At 42.8% G+C, this 25,581-nt stretch overlaps 1 protein-coding gene across 1 annotated transcript in view; it reads right to left on the bottom strand.

Moving 5' to 3' along the window:
• Positions 1-25,581, bottom strand: part of DENND1A (DENN domain containing 1A) — a 134,799-nt gene that overhangs the window by 9,535 nt on the left and 99,683 nt on the right. Inside the window, exons 14-19 of the mRNA XM_080355927.1 lie at positions 19,689-19,790; positions 19,075-19,162; positions 18,472-18,512; positions 17,116-17,187; positions 15,976-16,032; positions 12,616-12,744 (exon numbers count right to left, since the gene is read on the bottom strand). Of these exons, the coding sequence (XP_080212053.1) occupies positions 12,616-12,744; positions 15,976-16,032; positions 17,116-17,187; positions 18,472-18,512; positions 19,075-19,162; positions 19,689-19,790 (489 nt within the window). The remainder of the gene's footprint in view (positions 1-12,615; positions 12,745-15,975; positions 16,033-17,115; positions 17,188-18,471; positions 18,513-19,074; positions 19,163-19,688; positions 19,791-25,581) is intronic.

A 25,581-nucleotide genomic window follows, 5' to 3' on the forward strand; every position in this document is an offset into this window, starting at 1 on the left:
CCCCCTTAACAGCCACAACATGAGCAGTTAAAGGCCAACAACCCAAGTCCTCTTTGGATGAGGAATGGATTTGTTTGCAACGATAAAACAGATGTAGATTTCCCCCCATCGCTATACGTTTTTGCTTATTTACTTATTTTTAACCATTATTTGTTGGGTGGTGAGGTGTTTCCAGGTTCTTTTTTTTCCCCCCAGGCACATAAACCTCAAGTTTCTTGCCAGGAAAAGCCACTGAACTGTGTGCAGTGTGTCTGCACTACACAGCAGTATGCAGAAGATAGTAGCATGATTATTGCATTGTATTTTCATTTCAAAGGAAATGGTGTACAGCGGATATGGTGAAGAAACCCAGAGATGTATCGCCACTATTTCTTAGGAAAAAGGGCTTATAAAAAGGTCAGATGTTAAGGTCTTGAAGATCAGTCCCCACACAAGGCTGCTCCCCTCTACAATAAAGACGGCTTAAGAATGTGAATTTATGGCAGGAATGGAAGGATTAAGTTTGTGGCAACTTCAACTGAACTTGCAACGTGGTGAAACATGGGGAAAAGAACAACAGAGCTAATTAGACGAGCTGAGCTGTCAGAGTGCGGCAGAATGGCTCGGTGCCAACAAACAAAAGGAATGGGCTGGCAATCAGCAGGATCGATGAAGAATACTGCTTCATTAGGGCTGATAAAACAGAGAGTGCGTGCGAGAGGGGGGGAGAGAAGCAAGAGGAATGGGGGGAGAAGAGAGCGAGAAAGAGAAAGGGAAAAAGAGAGGAAGGAAGAAAGCAAGCTGTTTAATTAAATCTGAGCTGGAAGATGATGTGTAAAGCTGGCTTGTCATCATGCTGTGAACACTTTCACCTTTGGGGTGGTTCCCTGGGGGAGTGATGGTGATGAGGGAGAGAGATGAGAGTTTGGGATGGCTCCAGGGGCCCCCAGCCCAGCGAAGTGCAGGGTGACACGCCAAGCAGGATTTAGAGCATTGTTCGTGGGGGACTGCAGGGAAAAACCAGGAATCAAGCCAATTCCTTGCTGGATTTTGAGCCTTATGAAGCCAAATAGGCAAGGTCAAATGCTTATCAAATGCAAAAGTATGAACAAAATCCAATTACATGAGCACAGAGCCAAAAGAATAAAGGTAAACATCCAGTACAGAAGGGTTAAATGTGCTTATTACTGTCCCCATCATCTTTATGGATAATTATTATATTTTAACTTTTTCTAATTGAATGAAGTTTCCAAACAGCCACTATTAATCCAAACAAACCTCTATTAATTATAACCAACAGCCCTCCCTCTTTCATAATACCACCACAACTCATTTCCAAAACAGCAGAATGTAAAGAACATATATGTTCTGCTTCCTTAGCCTTGCTTTGCTCTGTGTTTGTGTTTTTATTATTAGCACTGACTCATAGTGGAAGGACCAGTGCCCATGGGATGCTCCTCGTCACAGATATAACCTGAAAACAGTAAGTATTTCTCAGGAATTCCGGTATCACGTGGAACTGGTTGGAAGAGCAGAGGAACCCGGTCTCTGCTTTCAGGGCTTGCTGAACAGGCGAGGATAAACCACTTGCCGATACCCACCTCTGTAATGTATGCCAAGACTCAGAGAGGGAAAAAGCAGCCTGCACAAAGTATTATTTACACACACAAAAATGTGTTTCAACTATTAAAAGCAAAATAACAGTTATGAACAACAACAAATTTATGTATATTTGGTACAAGCATATTTTGGGGAGTGATTATAATAATTTACATTTATCTTGAATTTCCTCTTGATGAATGAAGCATTTCTGTTCCACTTATTGACACAGCTAGATGAATGCAACAGGAGCTTTTATTATTACATTTCCAACCTTTTATCCATCACATCAGGAGCAAAGACAGTTGACACAAACACATTACAGTGAGGACTATTAATGCACTACAGCTGGGAGATTAAACAGTCTTAGCAAGACTTTGATGTAATAAATTACTCCATCTGAACAAGACTGTTTAGCAACTTTAGCAGAGGGGAATGGCACCGTGCCCTCTTTTAGAGAGGGAACGGCACTGCGCTGCCAAACACACCGCGGCCTGGGGAGCACGAACCGCACGGGACCCGCGGAAGTTTGTTCCTGGCGTAACGTAGCTGAGAGGGTCTCCCATAGCAATGACACTTAAGAGAACACATATAATCAATGCTACCTTTTAAACACAGAAAACACAAATCTTCAGAGCGAGACTCTGTTAGGCTAAACACCCAGAGTTAAAAAGAGGGAGGAGAAGAAACACATGCTATTGAAATGTAACACGAACATGCACGAAGACCAAAAGTTAACACACACCCAAGTGCACTTGTTAACCAGTTGCCTGCTCATTCGAAACACACTTTTGATAAGTTTTAGCAAGATTAGATTTGAAAACTTGCATCTCTCTCTTATGCACATACATGTCTGTATAAGGAAGCAAGGAGCAAGATGTATTTGCCTTGTGGGGGGATTATATTAATAAAGCAAAAGTCCTGCATGGAAATAAATATCTTCCAAGGCTGTTGCAAAAACAACACCCCTTCGAACTGATCCCACTCTCCTGTACTGCTGAAAAAATCATCACTGGTACAGGTCCAGCAGAGTCTCCAGTTTTCAAGCCATCTGGCATAGTTAATATATCACACTTGTCCAAGAGTGAGTGTTTCGAAGGAAAAGCTGCCGAGATAAGGTACGCCCGCCTAGGGCAGTGCAGATATTGCACCAAGAACGACTTTTGGGTAGTTCTCCTGCGCAAGTCACTTCCTCTGGCCAGCACGCTGTACCTACATCTTCTGTACTCTCTAATCGCACAGATTCCCAGCTTGTATTTTAAATGAACATAGAGTATATACGTATATCATCCATAATGTGGTACTAATGTTCTACTGCCCAAATATAGACTTTGCTTTCTTCATGTGTATTCATTCATCTGTTTCATGGAGAAAAATTCAGTGCCTCAAATTAATTTAAAGCATAACTTGCAGGGAATAAATACCTTCTCTTCAGACTTCTGCTTCCTTTTGTATTTGAGTTTAGTGCAAGTCTTCAAAAGCTCACTGGCTAAAAACTTATGCCAGCCTAGCAAGAGTTTTTGTGTAAGAAATCACCGCAAAAGTGAAAACCAATGTTGCAAGAGCAGCATCAGTTACCTGCAGAACTGACGAAAAGCTGCAGAACTTGTCATAGAAAAGCAGAACAAATGCAGGTCCCAGGGCTGTGCCGCAGCAAAGAAGAAGGGAGTTTAGGAGCATAATTCACACATCGCTTTTTTGCACAGTTTGACAGTCTAAACTACCGAGGTTTAGTAATGCTACTCAGAGCGTAGTTCAGGCAGTGTTAAGCTGTGGCAGTGAAACAAACTACCAGCTACTCACGGGCCTGGACGAACGCTGCAGCTTTGGAGGTGGTGGCCGGGGCGGACGGAGTCTTTGCTGCTGTATCAAAGTGGAAACTAAATTAAATAGTCACCTACACGAAAACACTGCTGGTTTTGTGGCAAAAGCAGTAGGAGTGGATGACAACGTGTGATTTACCTTAACGTCATACTCACCTCACAAAACACATTTTTATTCCCCCAATGACAAATCTCAAGAGCTAAAAAATCCCACAAGAGCAAAGGCAGCTGCACCGGCCTGCTGCCGCAGCCTGAGCCTCAGCCACAAAACCAAACCTTACACAGGTGACTGCATTTCTCTCCAAAAAGATTCCAGGTTCATATCGCAGGAGTTGTTAACTTCCGAGGGGCACAGTCTTTAGATCGACAGCCACCCTCTCTCAGCTCCCCTCGCGCTGTGTAACAGTACAGCGCTGCCCTACCCTAGTGCACGCCATTTGCATTCTCTTCTGCAATCTGTGCTGAGAGCACAATCTTAAAACACATTTAAGTTCTGTTACATGACACAGCATACTTCTTTTCCATTATGTTTCAGAACCATAAAGGAACACCTGAAAAATCTGAAATTTGCACTTTTCTACCTACTTCAAAAGACATTCACGTACTACCTAGCGACTTCCACAAAGCATCTGATGATGCAGAAAACCAAGGTGCAATGTTTTTTGTTGTGGGTTGGTTTCTTTTTCAAATCTTTTATGCCTTCTGCATCCGTCTGGCTGAAATGGGTGCTGCGACGCGCAGGAAAGCACGGGCGCGGGGCAGGGAGGAGCGGCTGACGTGGAGCCCACCAGCACACAACAGTTATTTGCCCTTTACCAGAGCTTAATTTTTAATGTTGATGTTAAGATCTGTCACCAGCACGGGATAAGCAAGTATATTCAAACTATATGAAGACCATATTTACAGGAAAAGCCAGGGATTTGAAGTTAATTTGTTAATGCAGCAAAATACGCTGTTTCTAAAAGGTCAGTAGGGGAAGTTGTGTTGGAATATCAGCTTAATTACCCGTGCTGGAAGGAGCAACGGGCGCACAGCACCGCGCGGCCGCGCTGCTAAAAGCTGCTAAATTGCTACTTGAGGTATGTTCCTAAATGTATGTACTACAGGTTTTCCAATGAAGGGAAGAAATGTCTAAATTAGCACTTTCTTAGCAAGAGCTGTTTACCAGCATACCTTTCTACTCCAGATATCCTCTTAATTGTCTTGTTCTAAATAATTTTGAAGCAACAAGACAGAAAATTTGCACAAAGCCAATTTTATGACTGCAGACCTGGCACTGTTTTACTAATTATCAGACGAGTGATTTTAAGCTATGAGATGCTGCAGGAAGAAAAACCCTACACTCACTTTTACACTGTAAAAATACTATTAAAAAATTATAGCTGCCACATCTTGTAAGGTGGCTATTGTATATTCAAGGGACTTTCACAATACAGTTATTTATGGGTTTTATCCTAGAGAAAACATTACAAAAAGCTCATTTTTGGTCTGCAAGGTAACAGCTTGTGAGCAAAATATTACCCCAAACTAATTGTGGATGTCTGTTGAGATTTTCTTTAAGTGGTATTCAAAACAGAGCCTTTATGAGTAAATTAGAGGTGCTATTTCATTTGCGGCAACAAGTGCAATGAAAAAAAAAGCACAAACATAACTAGATGAGAACGGGTTTGTCAGCACACACAGAAGTGCTTCTCTTTCTCAATTAGTACTGAGGGGTTTTTCTAATTATTTCCTTTTTTACACGAATATCTTATTTCCTTCAGAAATTCAGGAGGGGTTTCAAAACTGCCAGTGTGTGTTAAAGACAATGAGACATGGGAGAGATGCCCAGCCCTGAATGAGCCCATGTCAAACGCATCGGGCTGCAAGAGACCTGAAGTGCTGACTTTGGAGAAGATGCTGGACCGCAACCGAACGCTCGATAAAAAATACAAAAAGGAGAAAATAACAACACCAAAAAATGTATGGTACCTAAAAAGATTCAGTATGGAAAGCAGATGGAAGCTATGAGGCAGCTGTTTTATTGTCCATCCAGACCCTCGCACGCGCACACACGACTTTTTACATACTCCCATATGCACAGCTTGCAAACCGGGCTGACAAGGACAGGGTATGCTTTAGAGCGTATAGTTTAAATTTACATTCTGAAATACTTCAACAGAAATCTGCTGGGTCCTGTGATAAAAACAACCTCCGTGTTTTAAGGGAGGCCTCATTCTTCAAGCCGCATTTGTAGACTGGGAAGGTAGAATGAATCTGGCAAAAATGCAGGAAAGGCTGTAGCTGTGCCAAAAATTCATGAATGGGACAGGGACCGCCACAATTAAACACCCTGATTAGTTTCATGAGGGGAAAAAAGGACTCTCTCCTTACCTTTCTAACTGGAAATCTTCCATTACATTAATAGAGAAGTAGGCAGTAAGAGAAGGAAATGAAAGGTAGGTGCCTAAAAGCTCCTGTTTCCCATAATACTGAACAAGAATCTTTATTTCAGGCATCTGAATCCTATCTGGTGCCATGGTGTACTGCCCAAGATGTGTACGTCCATCCCAATGGCACTGAGAGAACGCTGAGGACGAGATGGGTACCTTTTCTGTGTGAGCAGACGGACACACGCCGGCCAGGCCCACAGGAGCATGTGTTCTCGCCTGGTGTTGATGGGAAGAACGTTATGCGGCAGCAGTTAACTTGTAACGGTAGCTGTGGTTTAAAGACCTGCCAAGACTTCTGATTACTTCCCAGCTCTGGTGACAGGAAAGTTCATACACGAACACGCGGTACAAAACCCACAAAAGAGAGTATCAATGCAATTTGAGATTGTGACCACTTAACTCTTCTATTTCACTTTTTACCCATTTTACCTGCGCTCCTTGTTCCTTAGGGTAACCACTGGTGACTTAGTACTATTTTGGTTATTTCTTTGATATTTTGTCACCTCCTTTGCACCTTATCTTTTGCACCAGCTTTCTCCTGGACCCTGCAATAGCAGCAGAACCCCACGCTGACAAGAACCAAGCCTCAGGCCTCCATGGACAACTCAGTGAGCACACAGGGATGTTCCCGGTACAAAGGCTCATCCAACACCTGGAAAATAATGTATCCCGTGGACTCCGCATTGCATGATACACCTCAGCCGGAAAGCAGCACAACTTTCATCCAGAAAGGGAGTAAAATCGCGATGGTCTGTTACATTAGTGCATGATGAAAGGACCATGAAAGAGAAGTCCTTAACTCATTGAACCATGCCCTCTCTGGATTACCAGCAAAGCAGCAATGAAGAGTTTTTCCAGAACCTTTCACGGAGATAAAACGAGGAAGGGTTTCGGAGAGAACCTCACTGAGATTATGTTCAAATTTTCAGAGAAGTCTACCAAAACGAGGTGTATTTTGCAGTGGCTAGTTTTCATTCCGTCCGTTTCTCAACATACATGGATGGAGGGACATGTTGCAAAAAATCCCAGACCCCAGGAATATATTTATCCCCATGTGTTAACGTCTATCCATCTACTATCTCAGCAGAGTTTAAAAATCACAGCTAATAGGTTAACAACTGTTTTTCTTCTGCTTCAAATGAAGAATATCAGAAAGCTGGGGGAATATTCGGCTTCCCAATTTGTTCTGACTGCTCAGTGCTACCTGCAATGTCTGTTTGACAGGACTGACATTTTGTACCGCTGTGAGATGGGAAAACGTGTGACATTTTTATTCATGGTGGCGTACGCCCTTGTAATGATCAGCCCTGGTCGATGTGCTTACTGCAGCAGCCCCGAGCCCTCGGAGAACAAACAAGAACCGAAGGTGCCAGCAGTTCGGCTGCCTTATTAAACACCACCAGGATTCTAACGAAGAGCAACTGCTGGAAAATCTCACTGTCAAATCCTCAAGGACATTGTCAACATGGAACTAACTACATATATTTTTCATTTAAAATAGTGGAAAATCCAGCAATGCAGTGTTAAATATAAAGAAAAAAAGTCACGTTATTTTGTGTGTGTTTTCTTTTTTAACTGGGCATTTTGTCAGCTTTGCATTGGGCTTTCTGTGGGCCAGATACTGGAATTCAAATCAAGGAGATCATGCAACCCACGTGATTCAAAATGTTGGAAAATGGACACATCCCTTATTATCTTTTAACAGCTATTCCTCTCCAGCAAGCAGCATATTTGTACAGGGAGAAAAAGGAAAAAAGAGAAGAGATGGTCTCTCATTTAAAGAGTTCTATAAACAGCAATGACTATCTGCTCAGTCGGCTGCACCGTTCGCCGAGGCAGGCTGCGTAATGAGGGGCTACTCCTCCGCACGCACTCAGGACACGGCTGCTGCCTCTGCGGCGCGGCACTCGCAACCGTTTTACTGGGTATTAATCAGTCCGGTTCTGAAGGGCAAATCCAAAAAACGCCTGGCCAAACAAGCAACCACAGTGGGGTTAGCAGTTAGAAGAATCATATGTTTCACATACTCTCCCTTTAATCTTCTGGTTTAATCCAGGGGCCCAGAGGTCATTTCAGACAGTTCTGGCCTTACCGCACGTATCAGCTTCATAAGTAATACATAAGAAGCTTCTGGATGCTGATCTACATTGATAGACTAAGCAAGTCATCCATAAGACCCTCTGAGCTTTTCTCAGGTTGTCAATCTAGATGATTTGGTTAGCCTTGTATGTACTGATGTATTTATTTTATATGTATTATTTATAAAGCACAATTCTTCTTCCACACGCCAGCAGTGATGGACCAAGATACTCTCTACGAGATATTTATGGGTCCTTCAGCATAACAGGACTAACAAGGAGATTCTGCAGATATGTTCCAGCTGCTATTGCTTGTCACAGAGCCATAGGAGGTCAGCTCAGCCACAATATTTTCTCCATACATCCAAGTATTATGGCATCTGACTCTCATGTACCCAGGGCAGTAAATTTATTCTGAACATCCCTGTTTAAGAAGCGCTTGAAATGCCAAGACAGTTGGAAAACACTAAAAGCCACATCCCAGAATGTGCTTTTTCATGGGTGAACACATCTGCTGGGTGCGGGACTGCAGCCACATTATCCTCCTGCAAAGCATGAATTCCTCCATAGCATGTGCTGCATACACACCACATCGCTGTAGGAGCTGAAGAAGACGTAGCTGTCTCATTAGAAAATGCTGGCAAGTGAGTGCAGGAGAGGCAGTAACCCCTGGGTATGCTCTGCGGGTGGTGCACGTCTTCCTAAAGCGAGCACCAGGTCTCACTTGTCAAATATTTACACGCATGACAAGAGTGCAAGCCTTTAGTTAGAGAACTCCTATCCCATGGATTGCCATTTCTGCAAATCTTGCACACCACAAAGCAGGATTTCAAACACATGCGTTATTTTCTTGTCCATTGACACTGTTTTTACTCCCCTGACTAAGAACACTGTCCCCATAGAACCTGACGGGACGTTTGAGCTGCCTCAAGCAGACACTAGATGGACAAGTGCTGATGGGCCAATACACTCGCCTTTTTTGCAAGGTGACTTTTACTGAGCAACAGTGAATTTCTTTCTGAAATAAACAGTCAAAGAAAGGGGTGAGAAGAAATGAGGGTAGAAAATATGCTTTCTGAAGACAAAATAATTTTAAAGAACTAGGCTTATACCTTTGCTACATCCACAAAGAATCTAATGGAGAGAGGGAGGAAACTCCATGTGGCTCAACGGAAAGGAACGGGGAGATCATCTAGCTTGTCAGTGGGGCAGAGTGGAATGGAAGCTCATTTTCGTAATGAAGGTACCTCTATTGTCACAACAGTTCAGAGTGGCAGGAGCAGGAGGCCGGCTTTGCAAGCACAGCACACTGTTGCATGAATATTGGAAAATGAACTTGTTTTCCCCTTTCCCCTTTGGTTTCTACCCCAGTGCCACACAATGGCTGCTGTGATCCAGGGGAATCTGCTATTGTTCCAGCTCACCTGGGTGTGAAGGGAGTCACAGGGTCTGGCGCAGGAGCCTTCCTCCCACCCCGCAGATAATCCCTCCCCTCCCTCTGCCGCCTCTGGCCTCAGCACCCGCTCCGCGTTCTGGAATGCAGCCGGCTGGGTTTCTCCCCATCTTCCCTCTGACCTCTTAATGCCATTTAATCTTCTTGAAGAAGAACCCTGCCCTACAAAGCAGAGCTGTTTGTTCTGCATGTCTAAGTGCAGATCATGAATGGAAAAAATGAACATGTTTATTTAGACCAAGTAACCAAAACATCAATAAGCTGGCAATTTCCGTTTTATGGCCTGCGAAAGTTTAAAAGCAGCAAGAATCAGCTGGGAAGAGAACCTGGACAAGTCTTTTCACAGTCAGATAAACTGCTTTAGTATGTGAATATATTTTCCACTTGTTTCACAGTTATTTACATTAGCACCCAGAGTACTTTTTTTTTTTGTGCCATACAGGCAACTTATGAATGTTCATGTTTGGTTTGGGTACAGAGATACTAAGAACTCGTCAACCACCACACTTCTGAAATCAGACAAAATCGACCTGCAATCCAGATCAGCTGGTGAAAATCACAAAGCAGAGCAGACCCGAGGCTGCTGCCCACTGCGCACCCCGAGTGCTGCGCACCCCGAGCGCCGCTGCCCACTGCGCACCCCAAGCGCTGCTGCCCACTGCGCGCTGCGCACCCCCGAGCGCCGCCGCTCGCCACCACCACCCACCCTTCACGATGGAAGCCAGCGCCCCAGAGACGAGGCTAAACCCCTCCTTTTCCCGTCAACGAGAGCTTTCCCAGCGTCTCAGCACTACAGAAAGCACTGTTAAAACAACTCCAGGAAAAGCAACCCTCTCGAGCAGTGCCTGATAACCAGTCACCAGGATGAGCTACAACGCCACAGAATCCCATACAGTCAGATAATTGCTGCTAAATTTTTGTGAACAATCAGCTGAGATGCTATACATATAGAGACATTTTAAGATATTTCACTGATATTTTTTGTAGCCTAACGACTGCAGATCCACAACTGTATTTGGAAAAGCTAGAAAGTACCTCACTCTAGGGTGAGAGATAATGAGTTAAAATTAAAGGTTGCTGCTGGCTGGCTAGCCCATCCCCCGTTCGCTAATCTGTCATGTAATGAAGAGAAGCACCCAGCACAGGACAGCTAGCTGCCGGCTCACTTACAGCGAGCTGATTAAGAATGTTCAACCAACAGCAGACTGCAGACCTTTCCAACGAAAATAAATAGACTGTATGCAAATGTGTTTGTCACTTTGACAGCATGTCTCAATTAAAGCATCTCGCTGCCGTGGGTAGGCTCTCACTGCAGCGCCACGGCCCAGCCGCACTGCATTACTGATACGCGGGGCTTGACCCTCATCCGCATGCATGCATTTTAAAAAAGTCTGCCTTTCCCATATACACCAGCATAATACCAGCAGACACAGAAAGCAAGTGACAATGAGAAAAAAAGCCTCTTTCATCCTCTTCAGTTTATAAGAACTGTGAATGCACAAACAGCCCTTATTTCAGAGTTCTTGTGGCTTTTTAATTGTTCCCACCTACTGTATTCTAGACAGAGTTAAAAGTGACACTAAAATCTCTCCCTTTAATCACTAGTTAGAAGCCATTTCCCATTTAAACAGTAAATCTTGCTGCCTTTTTCCTCCCCAAAACCTTAATTTATATTTCATAAACCTGAACATCATTTCCTCTTGACTCCAAGTAGGATTTAATTTTCGTTTTGGCACTGGGCGAGCAGGAAAGGGGGAGCGGGAAGGGCCAAAGGCTGCGGAGAGCCCTGCACCTGCCGGGCGGCAGCGCTGGGACGAGCCGCCAGGGCAGCGTCCAGCCGCGCGCCCTCGGCCGCAGCCAGCGGGGCAGGAGAGCCGGTGGGTGTTTCTTCCGACACACAGAATGTGATCGTTAAAAAATCTGAAAGTGACCGTTAAAAAACCTCGTGCATCTAAATCTGCACTTTCCACTCGATTATATACTTCATTAATCGACCTAAATGTTTGAACCATCCATCCTTCATAAAAAGGTAAAGGGAAAGAACGGAAGTATAGCGTATCTGGGTTTCTGACTGCTTTCCATGCAATGCCATTTTCCTGCTGGAGCTGGATGGCTACATTTCTCCATTAGCCCCAGTTCCTCTCAACTGTACTGGCACAGAAAGCGAGTGAAAAATAACCCCCTACTCAAATATTTAATTGGAAGAGAAACTGTTCTAAGAAAAAGTCTCCAAGAATTTACACTTAGCACAGTGGTGAAAGTTCTGAAAGAAATAGGGCTAATTCTGAAGTGATACAGCCAGCACTGCTCTGAGCAATGACTGTATCTCGTGTAGCGCTAATACCTGAAGAGCCAACACAGTGACAACCACGAGCTTCTATTCATAGACACTCCTCTAAAAACCTGGTTTGCTTCACCTGTTTGAATTCCCACTTACTTTAAAATTGTTTTAAAATTACACTATGTTTCCTTAGACAAAATCAGGTATTCACTCCTGTTTTCTGATCATAATACTGTAAAAAACAGATACAGAGAAAGGAGAACTGTGAGCAGAAATAAGGTTGGGTTTTGAGTCAGGCTACACTTAATGGGGAACACTGGCAAACTCAGAGAAAATACTGTGTGTTTTTCCATGGAAAAAAAAAATCACAGCAACTACATTTTCTAAATAATTAGCTCTTAAAAACCCCACATGACCAAACTCACTCCTCTGCAGACATATCAAAAGAAGCAGAACAGTAACTAATGTGTATAGCTCAGTTGTCAATACTGAAGTGCAGAGTACACTAATAAGCTATTAATTGATTTTTTCCATCTTAGTTCATCGCATTTAATTTTCAGAGAACGATAAAATGCTTTAATAGTTGGATGTTCCATATTGACACTAATGATCTGGTTAGGTAACAGAGGACATTTTAAATGATACATCCTCAGTCCTGAGGGCTATAGCACTTTGCCTGCTAAAAGAACAGCAAACAGTTTATAAAATTGCTATAATGATTATGCTTCCCTCTTGCCATTCTCTTAGAATATTTTCCTCAAAATCGTCATGTGAACAAAAGGCGTCAGTAAACCCCAGAAAGAAATATGGTCTTTAAAATTGTTAAATAGATACAACAGAAATAAATCTATAACAATATAATTCATTTGCAAAAAAAATAATGGAACAATTGGTATATTCGTTATTGTGACTTTTCTCTGAACTATTTTTGCAGAGTCACACAACTGAAAGCAACAACACCAAGACATACCTGACCAAAATGTACGGTGATTGGTCTTCTGTCTTCTCTTAATTTAGGGTCCTTCTTGTCCAGCAATGGTGACGGCGCCGGCCTCGGCAGCGGCTCCTCCGGCACCGAACAGCCGTTCTCGGCGATGTCCTGCGCGGGACGACAAGGTGAGCGGCAGGGCCGGGAACGCTCTGGATCAAGGGCAAGGGGCACAAAGGACGCACTAGAGGGTAATGCTGACTAACAATTTGGGTGTCAGGGAGAAAAAAGGTACGGGAAAGAAAACATCATTACAATAAAACATTTTGTCATACTTTGTCAATCAGAGCTTGTACACAACCACTCTCTCCTCCTAACCCCAGTGCTGGATGCAAAGAGACACGTTCAATAAAATGTCTGACTTAAACATGCAAAAGCCAGGAAATATATAGGGAGAAAAAAAACCCCATAGCTCAACATTTTTATTCTAGGAACAAATTCAGCAGAAATCTAGGGACATGGCTACTCTGCTTTGTGCAAACATAAAGAAAAACAGTCGGTTTCTTTACATACTGCACAGAATTATCTGTAGCAGAACAATTGCTTGTGGAAGTCGTGAGGAGAGATGAAACTCGCAGCTTAGTTAGCTTTGCATTTGTGTGTACGGACCATGCCTTGGGGAGACTGTAAAACAAAGTGCCGGGCAGGATGCTTTTTTGGTTTGCTTTGCTTTTGCCATTAGTCCTCATCTTCAGAAGTGACCCATCAACCGAGGCCGAACAACTTGGCAGGAGTACGTATGGTATATGTAACACGGGTTTTGAAAAAGACAAAGGCATGCAGACATAAGGAATCGGAGAAGGAGAAAAGAGTTTGAAAGTCAGTTAAGAAATAGTCCGGAACGCAGTGGGCCCCAAACCTTACATCTCTGTGCAACAATGTCAAGGAAATAATGCCTGGTAAATATAGAGAGAAACCTGCACACTCTGTGGCTCTGCAAGACTGACCCAAGGCGGCTGCTGCCCCAGCCACCGCTTTGATTGCGGACCTTTGACTTGCCCCCTCCAGCTCCCGCCTCGCCGAGGCACAATAATGAGACATGGAAGCTGATGGCCAATTAGAAACGATTCCTTTGGACACGGGCTGACCTCATGTGTTTAGGTCAAATGAAACAACAAGCTGGATGGACTTTCTAAGGGGCTTTGTCTGCTCCACAGAGAAGCTGAGAGACCTTTTTAGATCCAGCTGGTAGAGCCATGGTTCACCAATATGGGCACGAGGATCGTTGGGAAAATTAACAACTTGTTAAGGTCAAACCAGAGAGAAAAACTTTTTCCTCCCCCCGTGCTGCAGCTGCACAATGCTGCCTTGTCTTTAGGAACACTCCACAAAGTGCACGAATTACTGACAAAGAGCCCTAAAACAACAACGAGATTTGTAAGCTTCTGTCCAAGCCAAACTCCGAAACAGCAACAAGCTACCAAGGGACCTGGTCCGTTTTGGAATCACATAATACACGGCAGCAATGTACATATATACTGTTCTGGAATGTAACAACATTAAATACCAACTTTATTTACCTATTTCTGTACAAGTATGCCCACGCTAAACGTGCCCAGCAGACGGAAAGAGCGCTTCGCCCAACACCTGACCGCCCAGCTGGAATCTTTACTGCCTGTTTTATTTTAAGGGAGGAACTTCAGCGAATGAGTAAGATGTATATTTACAGATATGTAAAGTTTACCCTGTAAACTGAATAAGGGTTTACTCTGTTTAAACACACATTAGTCAATTTTCTAGGGACCTTTTGCAATGGACGACAAATTCTGTCTATTAGAAGAACAAAAAACACATCCCAGAACGTCTAAAAGGATCCTTCAGGTTATTTTATAAACCCCGATGAGTTGTGTCCAGCTCTACTGATAATAAAGCACTGACAACAGCCCACTGGTAACACACATTAACTGGAGCCACATAGGGCTCTAGTAGGTAAAATAACGTTGAATACATTAATGTCAAATGCCCAACCACTTAGATAAATTGTCTTATGCAGAAGCTTTCAGTAAGTTACATTCTCCTTACTGAAAGTTGAGGACGGTACCATTCATATTCCTCCTTCTTCCTAATTCTATGTAGTTAAGCTTCAAACAAGGCAACAGCAGAGTGACTTGACCACCATGGTCCATTTGTGAAATGGAAAAGCAGCCTCGACCAAAAAGAAAAAAAAAAGAAAGAAAAAGAAAAAAGGAAGAAAAAAGTACCGTCTCAGATATAAAATAAAGCTGCCATGCTGTATCTATTAACAATTATTTGCTTTCACTCATAAGAATCCTCTGAAAACTATTTCTGTTGCTTTGAAATACTGTACCACAAATGAACAAGGGATGGAAATAGAGCCCCATTCAATCTCGACTATCATATTAAAGAAGGACCTTACACACACCACAGTGACCTCTCAACAGGTCAATCCTGCATTTCCCATTTGCAATTCAAACCCAAGACTGGAGCAGACCAAGGGCAAAATGGGCTCTTGATTATATTTAAGAGGTCAGCATTGCTATGCAGAGTTGGAGGAAGCAGACCTCGAGCTTTATTGCATTTTTAAATTCCAGTTTGTAGAGAAGCTGCTCATATTTGGCGGCGAAAACTGGAAAAGGGATGTTTATATTTGACTTTTCCTTTCCGGCGGCCCGCACACGTTTTGTATTAATAATGGAAAATAATATGTTAAAATGCAGTAGATAGTAAGTTCAGTTTAAAAAGAACCCGAGGTTACCCTTAGAAGATGAAAGACTAGCATCTCAAGTTTGGCAAAAATTCTTGGAATGGAACCATTTCCAACCAAACAAAGACAGATTTGGAGAACAACAAACAGTCTGAGAATTTTTTCTGCAATAATTCAAACTTAAAATGAACACCAGCTCTACATATTTCACTTCCTTTATGCCTAAACTTCGCAGTGGACACTCACGAAACACATAAATCCTTTTCCCAATGACCAACAACATATTATTTTCCTGAGAGATGACAGTGAAAATAACAACAATTCAGCGTTTGCACGAAGTTCCCTGCCACTGCTGCAGGACAACCTCCCTGCTCCCGCGGAGTCCCTTCCGCAGCGCACAAAGGACAGGACAGGACAGGACAGGGACCGCTCCAAATACAACACTCCATTTTCTGGCTTTTGTGCGTTTAAGTCAGAGCCTTAATGTCTTTGGAGACAGGGGGTTTTTTGCCTGTGAATATTTATAACAGTGTGAAAAATCCAGGACAGCTGGTAATGCATTTTGAAGTGTGCTAACAACACTCTATCAAACAGCTTCCTATTGATCGCATAATGCTTTTTGTGGCTAAGTATTTCATACATGGTGCTTATACATTTTGAATAAGAACTTCAAGTACCTTTTGCTTCAAGCGGTTTTTCACTTCTTTTATTCCCATTTTTGCGTGATCTTTTGCCTGCATGAAAAATTAATTTAAGTTAAAATCCCCTTCTATTTCCAGCAGTGACAACGCTGGATTTCAGCGCGTCAAGGTTCACCTTCTCTGGTTACTAAAAACAGCAAGGAAAAAACTGTAACAGGATACCTAAAACATATTAAAACAAATAGCAAGCTAAAAAGCCCAAAGCAAGCAAACGACCACCCCCAACACACAAACACGGCAGCTGCAAAACTGGGGTTTCTCTGTTTTGAAGCCCCGTTCAGCGTCCATCCCTTCCCGTTCACACCTCCCACTGCTCATCTCTGCTCCAAGGGAACCACCAGCAGCCCCGGGAAGGCTGCGGAGCTGCCCTCGCGGAGCTCTGCCTGCACTGCGCTCGGGACAGTTCATCTCTGCCGGATCTGCCTCATCTCTGCCAGGCTGCGGCAAGGCAGGAGAAAATCAAAGTTGGAATAGTTATCTCAGTGCTTTCTGCAGCATTATTTCCTAAAATGGAGCTGATATGAAATCCCTGCTTGTTTCTCTGTTTTATCTTGCACAGGGAAGCTGGCAGCCACACATGATAACACAGCAACATACGAGCTGTTTGTTAACAGAACGGGAAACATTTTCATTTAAAGAATAACTCAGTAAGCTGGGCTCTAAATAAGCAGGTATAAGAAATCTCAAGGGAAAATTAACTGACATTTAGAAAAGATGGAAACAATTTGGAAAATGAGAGGATTCCCTTATTTCGATGAAGCTGCAAGCAGAGAAACCCGAGGTAACAATGACTTCCAACAGAGTAATGATGAGATGGTAGAGCTGCTTAGCAGAGCATATAGGCACCATTTCCCAGAAATAGGTCTGTGTAATAAATAGAATTTATCATCTATACTTTCAAAAGAAATCACAAGTTCCCCTTCTCCTTTGCATTTCAATTATGATTAAGTTTCAAAATGACTTTTGCATTTAAATTTGAAATTTAGATGAATGTGTATTTGAAGTAATTTTGTGAGTCCAATAAAAATGAATTCAGGTCTTGAGTTTCATTGGAAAGGTTAAACCAGAATTGTAATTAGACTCTTATCTCAGTAGTAAGCCAGTATTGATACTTACAAACTTATAGACAGTCTTCATGGCAGGGTTAGCCTTGGTCTTTACTGTATTTAAAATGGCTCCACTTCCTTTCTATAATTATAGTAACAATAGAACAAATTTTATCAAAGCTTTTTAAAGCAAACAGCAACCTAAAATCCACCATTCTTAACTTAAAATAACAAAGCATTAACTATTCTTATTAGCAGAGCTGTGCACAAAAATGGTAAGTGTAAGGAAAAAGAACACAGGGAAAAACATATTCAACGTTTCTCTGGTTTTGCAGAGGAACCCCAATTCTGTTTAACTCCGCAGTCTGCAAATGAAAACTGTCAGGGGCTCCTAACGCAGAGAGCCCTTGTCTCCCCGGAGGCCCCCGCGTGCCCTGCGGCCGGTCCCGCACCCTCCAGCACGTCCTGTACGCGGCACTGAAATCCCACCTGAGTTTACAACACAAGTGTCCCAGCAAACACTCAGTGTGAGGCAGAAAATCCCAGTTCAGCAAAGCTTATACGCTCAGTCTGAACAAGATCTTCCTTGATTTTCCTTTTCGTGATCCCACAATACTATCTATTAAAAACACGCTGCCTTTTTAAAGATCTAAGTAGTTGAAAAAGGGATAAATTGAGGGAAAATGAAATCTAACTCCAGTCATAAACATTAATTCAGGAAAAGCAGAACTGCACGTGGTGAACATGGCAAAAGTCATAAGACAGAATAATCTGCTCGTCTGGTCAGAGTTTTACACATCTTCACACACCACTGACCGCTGCTGTACAGCACCCTGTCTGATACATACAGGAGATGGGGAAAATCCAAGGAATAAAATCTTAGAAATGTCTTATTTCATTGCAAAATTGTATTTCCAGAGATCACAGAATCCCAGAATGTCAGGGATTGGAAGGGCCCTGGAAAGCTCATCCAGAGCAATCCCCCCATGGAGCAGGAACACCCAGATGAGGTTACACAGGAAGGTGTCCAGGCGGGTTGGAATGTCTGCACAGAAGGAGACTCCACAACCCCCCTGGGCAGCCTGGGCCAGGCTCTGACACCCTCACTGGGAACAAGTTTCTTCTCATATTTAAGTGGAACCTCTTGTGTTCCAGTTTGAACCAATTACCCCTTGTCCTATCATTGGTTGTCACTGTCTCTAAGACATTAAAAGTGGGATTCAAAAACTAGAGAGCTCTGGTGTATTTTTTTAGTGTATTTTTAACTCTGCTCTTCACCTGAAGATCGCATTCGTTTTGCCCAACCCAACCGGTCCCAGCCCCACACTGTGGGCAGCGTCAGTGACGCTGTGAGGACGGAGCTCACAGAGCTGCCCTGTGGGCAGCAAGAATTCCAAGGGCTGCTGGAAGAACATTGTGTTCTTACCCTGACTGTAGAGAGCCACTGGTGGTACAACTTGTCACTACCTAGAGAGAATCACAAAAACAAACCATCTGTAACTCTGTGCCGAACAGAAAACAAGCTGGAAATGCAAAGTGTAGCACTCGGTGGTTCTGGGAGTAGGAAGAGTCCAGAAACAGAACAGGACAACCATCCTTTTAATGGGAACACAACCAAAAATTGATGATCTACCATTTTTATTTTACTTGCTATGAGGCATTTCTATTTTATCTGGGTTGTCTTTAAGACATTTGAGAACACCAAGTGTTTTAAGATTGCTAAAAGACATTAACATGATCCTGGGTAAGGCCAGGGTTTTTTGGTATCCCCCATTACAAGAACTCTTTTAGTTGCACTTTAGCCAAGGGGTAAAGCTGAGGTTTTGTAAGACTGAAAAGACTTTGTTCAGACTACAATACATTACTCAAAGTTATTAACAGAGGAAAGAACAAAAATTTAAGACACTTCAAGCTACAGGGATCAATGCAGCCTCAGTTATTTAGGTGAGTGACCACCGTGACCCCTTACATCATGACAGCCCACAAACAGTAAGAACAGTGTCTGAAATGACTTTAGTGTATTTCTTACCTGCATATTCTCCCATATTTATCTCTTCTTCAAAAACATCACTGAAGCCCTCTCCAGAGTTCAGAAGATCCAGACGGCCATCAATGAACTACATCAGGGTCAGAACAGTATAAACACATCAACCATCTCATCCTTTATCTTTTCCAAAAGATTTTACTCTGCATTTGTTAGAATAACTTCAATGTTATTGGGAAGTGACTTTAAAGAGAATGAAAATACAACCAAAACTGGCAAAACGTTTACCAATGCAAAAACGTAATGCTACTTCACTGCAAAAACAGCATGTGTTTGTCTACATATATATGTTTTCAGCTTCCCTGAAGCAGTCATATAATGTTGAACAGTAATATGCTTTCTGTACAAAGCTTACAGGACATGTATTGGGTCTAAGTATGTTCAGATCAGAACTGAGCACAGAGACCTTCAGGGGGAAAAACCATACAGCCTTATCACCCGCACCTGAGCCAAGCCGGCAAGCGGGAATTAAGGTGCTGCACTACATGAATGCTCCTCATTATGCGGCTGACAGATCAAGGAATATAGAAACAGCCTTCAAAAAACCCAACTGCATTGTTAAAGAATCTGATTCTACGTTAGAGCAATTAAGGCAGTACCTGCTTAAAGAGCTGGAGCTGAATGGCGTTCTGGAGAAACTGCCTCATGACAGCAGAGCGGTGGGACACGAACGTCTCCTCACAAAAAGTGATGGGTTCACCCTGCAGAGGTCAGAGCATTCAACACCAAAAAGCTTTGTCAGAATCCATCTGAATCCACTCTCTCCATTTTATCTACTTCCTTCCAAAATAAAGAGATAAAGTATGCCTTACATAACATGGAGTAAACCATAGTTTATTTCCAGGTTCCAATCACGCAACTGAGAAACAGGTCAGAATCTACAGACTGTTTATCGTTAAAATGAACCACATTTGCTTTACGCACATTTCGCTAATGTTGGTGAAGGAGCTTTCACCATCCAAAAAGGTAATTTTATTTAATGTCCCCAAAATATGACACACCGTCATCCAAATCCGGGGTATATTCTGCTTATCTGCAGTTAACCTGCACAAACAAGGCAGGAATGCCTGTGCTGTTCAGAAGGAACAGATTCCATATACTGAATGAGGGAAATTTCCCTTTTTCACAACCTTGTTGGCAAAAGACAGAAATTGTTTTGCAGCTCTACTTTTATCTTATTTTAATGAGTTATGTTCCTGCTGCAGTCTGCTGTGCATCTGCCACGAGGGCACGAGTTTCCTCCACACTTCAATCTACAAATACTCAGTGCAGCAAGCAGATATTTTTATTGAATTAAAAACAAGAAAGTAACAAACAATGATAAAATTATACTGATATGGAGGCTTTTTCATACTCAAAATATATTTGGACTCTTCATCTGTTGAGTGTTTAAAATCAATATTAGATAGCAAAAACCCTTAAAGCACTCCCTTTAAAAGGGTGGTATCATTCTGAGAGCTTTTTATATTAGCAGTATCATTTATCATTGGCTGTGTAAAGTCGCAATAACAGGGCCACTAAAAGCACTGTGCTAAAAACCCCCATGGCACAGCATTGCTTCGAGCACGGCCGTTTTTCCACACCAATTTCTGAAGCCACCTCTAACACCCAACCCACACCACACGGACACTGAGTCAAACTGATGACTCTTAAAATCCAGTGGTATTCACCGCCTTACTGAGTTCACAATCGACTCAACTCCCTCACTGACACGTTCCCCAGGGTCTGATGGACCCCCCAGCTGGTTCCGTCCCTGGACGTCACCGACCTCGCCAGCAGAACCAGACTGTGCAAACAGTTCTACAGATTTTTAATGCAATTTATGAGGCAAGTGAGGGAATGTTTGGCTTCAAATAATCAGACTGCGGTAATAAAATTCTTCCTGGCCCCCAGTGAATGTGACAACCAGGATCACCGAGATGATACACCACTTAGTAAGAGACACCAAATCCGCCTGTTGTATGGAAACTGCAGCAACAGCCACTTTCCCAGCAGGGCCTGGGAAACAGCACGGCAAACAACAGGGGGCAACCTCCACTTGACCAGCAGGAAAAAGGCTTTCCCACCAAATTCCGCTACCAGAACGTAATAAAAGATGTCTGAAAAATATTTGCGTCTGAGATAGATACAAATTGAAGTGCGAAAAGAGCTGGTAGCAATATATGTAGAGAAGTGTAGATTAGTCTGTGATCAGAGAAGTTGCTCACCAGGAAACACTTCAAAGGAAACAAGCAGCCCTTCCTACAAACTTCGTGAATCAAAAATTTCTCCCGTGGCCAGAGAAGAGTATGAACATTGTAGGAAGAACCAGGTCCTGCCAAACCGAACGTCCCTCTGCCGCACTGCACGCCCAGCACAGCGAGAGCAGCTGCTCCGGCCGCCGCGCTGCGCACCATTGCTGCCAATGGGAGCCCGGCAGTACGATCATCTTAACACACTTCCTTCCCAAAGTACTAATGATTGAGTTTGTTCATTGGGTTGATTAGACCTTTTGACTTTTTAAGAGACAATTCAGGCTCAACTGCTGCCAGATGATAGGAAAAACTTTAATCATCAAGGTCAAGCGTGAGCTTTTCAGCTTAGAATGCATTAGTCCCTTCCATCCTCCTGCCGACCTCCGGAGGGGTGAGCAGGCTGTTGCTAACCCCCAGCCACAGCTTCATTACAACAACACAGGATGGACAATAAGAACATTTTCTTGACAGATTTAGTTAACTGTAAATTATAAAGCTAATCAGCCCTGCTTTTACCGACAGGTGACATTATACATGAGGGGACATGCTAAGAACTGCAAACATTTTGTGAAATGAAGAGTCTTGCTCACATGTAAAACCATTATAATGACTTGTCCTGATAAACTCATCAACTCCTAAACTTGCTGTTTCCAACAATTAAAATTTAGGCCTTGATTCATCAATACCTTAAATATTCACAAGCAAAGATTTCATAAAACTTGATTCTAAGGGGAAAAAAAACCCACAAACAAACATCAAACTAAAACCACAACCCCAAAACAACCAACAACAACAACAACTCCAAACCAACCCCAAAAAACCACCCATACAAACACAACAACAAAAACAACACACACAAAACCCCACCAACAACCCAAACTGAAGACTTTGTTTAGCCAACCCTAGAAGTGATGCCATGGAAGACACACGTACTCTCTTCTGCATTACCACGGTCAGCATGTGGTGCAGGGTAATGAATTTTGCGCTGCTGTGCGCATGCCTTCAAACCATGGAGGTGCTCTTTCAAAGCCTCTCTAATAAGTACACAAGCCATTAGGGCTGCTCTGTAAACCAGCCACAAAATGAAAAAATGTGGGCGGAATTTAAAGGTGCAGAGCAAGATGACAGCGTGCCAGCCCACAGGCTGCGGCCCCAGTGTCACACACGGTGCGGCAAAACCCCAAACGTGCAAGAACATCATGCAGGAGGTTCATACATCACTGGGTTATTACTGCCTAGATGGTGCAAATAACCATATCCTTTACTAAAATTGGTTACGTTGCAAATGACAAAGTAAAGCCTGTAGGAATATTCTAGGAATCATCATCCTTCAGTGATCCAGAATTACTATGAAGCTAAGATGGGAGGATGATCTTCCTGATCTGGATCTATATATCAGTGTCAGATCCAACAGCAACCAAAGGCAAGTAACTGCTCTGCAGACCTTTCAGGAACTGTGATTACAACGTCAAGGAAAGATTAGCTCATCAGAGCTGAAGAAGGATCATCAGTCAGCCAGCAGGATTCCATAAAGAAAATGTGAAATTGGTGACAGACACCTGATAGAACACGGGCTCGTTCAGTTTGCAACCGCCACGACAAATAACCTCCCCATAAGCAGTCCATACATTTAGCACAAGAAAGCTCTTTGCATCTGCCTCAGTCATAATGGAATCAAGAAAGCATAGATCAAATACTCTGCATTAAGCAAACGATACCACAGCTTTATTAGCATTTCAAGATGCTTCTCAGGAACAAAGAAATCATGTGCTCTGAGATTTGACACTTCTTCTAAAGAAAACTAAATTAAGACTGTTCAAAAAGAGAGTACTAGTTCTGGTAAATTAGTATTGCTAAGTCTAATCTTGAAAAGCATTTAAAAAACATGTATTTACCAACACAGACTGTACTGTCCAAACACTGTTCCATCACCAGTCCAGTTTCAGGCTCTGTTTTCAGGTTCCTCTCTAGGGTATATAACCTCTGGTAGAGATACAGCAAAAGAGAATATCCTTACCACTTTTTTTTCTTTTTTAATAGATTTACAACATCTATACTTTTTATAGTGTATACCTTCTATAAGATTTACAATATCAGTCAAAATGGGTCATTCGTCTAATTTCCCAACCCTTGCAATTGCTGGCGAATTGGCATTTCTGACAGCTGCCATTCTTCTGCATGCGATCTGATAACTCCTGTAATGAGTTGTAATAACGTCACCGAAGGAGAAATAAAAGGGAGAAAGGTGACCGCTAGTGAGTTCAATCACTGGCACCAGTCAGAGTAGTTAGTGACACCAGCACGCACCGCGCAGCGTCACCCGGCTGAGCTCCGCAGGGCCCGCGGGCTGAGCAAAACAGCCCCGAGACAAAGCCCAGGCTGGGGCACCAAACCACTTCCCGTGCTTCCCCAGACTCCAAACCTGGACACAGCTGAACGGTCACTGAAGTGGTTTTCCTGATTGTACTACAGAGAAGTAGAACGCAGCTTGAACTAACAAAACAGAAACAGCTTGCAAAAATGTAGAGTTGTATGTGTTTGGGGGCTGTAACACAGTTTTCTCATGTAGATATTGGAAGTTAATAAATGTCAAAATCTTACTTTGTAAGCATTCTCAAAATTCTTGCATAATTCCCTTTATAAAACCAGATACCAACTGGAGCTCTAAGTTAAAGACTGCATGAAAAATATCAACAGTCCTCAGGCACCTTGGCAAAGATGATGGAGAGCGGTCCAGCAATGACCTCAGCCAGCTCCCTCAGCACCCGCGGGTGCATCCCGTCCGGACCCATGGATTTATGGATGTCTCGATTGCCTCACTGCTCCCTAACCCATCTCATTAACCGAGGCAAACTCCTCCATTGTCCTGCCTTTCCCTGGGCCCTCAGCGGTGCGAGATCCTCAGGACGGCCCCCGGCAGAGCAGACAGAGACGTTAGTGTCATAGAGCGAGCCATCTCTGCCAGTGTTAGTACGGCTCGTTCACGCCACTGCCTGCCCCGATGCCTGGATCCCCCATCACCAGCCGTGCGCTGTCCCTGAGCAATGATCCAGCCTTGTGTCTCTAGAACTCAAGCAACAAACCTGGAAGATAAAGTGCAAAGCAGCCAGCAAGAAAGCAGAAAAAAAAAAATCACCATTTCACAGATCAAGAATAGAGGCATGAAAATAATAAGTAACTTGTACACGGTCACAAAAGTCTCTGGCAGAGCCAGGGAAAAGAACCGAAATTTCTTTAATGCCTGTTCAGTACCTTAAATACGAGGCTATTCTTCCTCTTCCTACTTGATATTGTGTCAATGCATGAGTGTAGGTGTTGAAAGCCTAACAAAAGAAAAGTAATAGTATGGTATTATGAGCTGAGAAACCTAATCTTTATCAGATACAGCAAATCTCTATGATGCTGCCTGCACCAGGAACTCTCTCTTTGTCCTGAATATGCTTTAAATTACTGGTATAATGTGTACTGTATATTGTTCCACTCTTATATTTATTCCACAAAAACCCCTGTGGCCTGCATGCGATTTTATCATTAGCCGGCAAGGTAATTTCAGGGCCTGGTTCTGCAATCATTCCATGAGCAATACTCCCATTGAAGCCAGTATGTTCTGCATGCAAAGCAGCTACCAATTCAGGTTCCCTATAATAAAAAGGCCTTTTTCTATTTTAACTATTGTGGAACATTAGTGACAATACAAAAAAGCAGAAAAATTACAGTGCAGTTCTTCATGTGAGTTATTTTATACTACGACGAAATATAAAAGTGTGCCGGGAAACACAATCTACACAAAGAATTTCCTATGAGATAAATGACAAGCTTTTGTTTGTATGTTTCACTTATTAAAACAACATACAAAATATTTTTAAAATTAAAAAAAAATCTCTGCAAAACCAATAAGTGATTGGCCAAGACTTAGACAGAACTGACCAACATGTTTAGAGGTCGCAAATGTTAATATTTTACTTTCTTTTGATTTCTTAGATACATGTGAAAAGCTCAAACTTGTCCAAATCAATGAAGCTTCCAGGATTCACCCAAGTAAATATGTCAAAACTACGGTTTTGTGCAAGATGCATATGACTCCTTTGTATCGTGAGCCTCAAGACCACATTGAATAAAACAGCTATTTTCAAGATGAAAATATTTTAACATAATATTTAGATGCTAATACAGATGCAGAAGGAGAATAAGCTGGTTTTGAGTTCACTAAAGCAATGCGAGAGGAGCTCTAGTCATAAAGATCAACCATGAAATCCCA

The sequence above is a fragment of the Nesoenas mayeri genome (genome assembly GCF_963082525.1).
Source record: "Nesoenas mayeri genome assembly, chromosome: 18".
In the NCBI taxonomy this organism is placed as follows: domain Eukaryota; kingdom Metazoa; phylum Chordata; class Aves; order Columbiformes; family Columbidae; genus Nesoenas; species Nesoenas mayeri.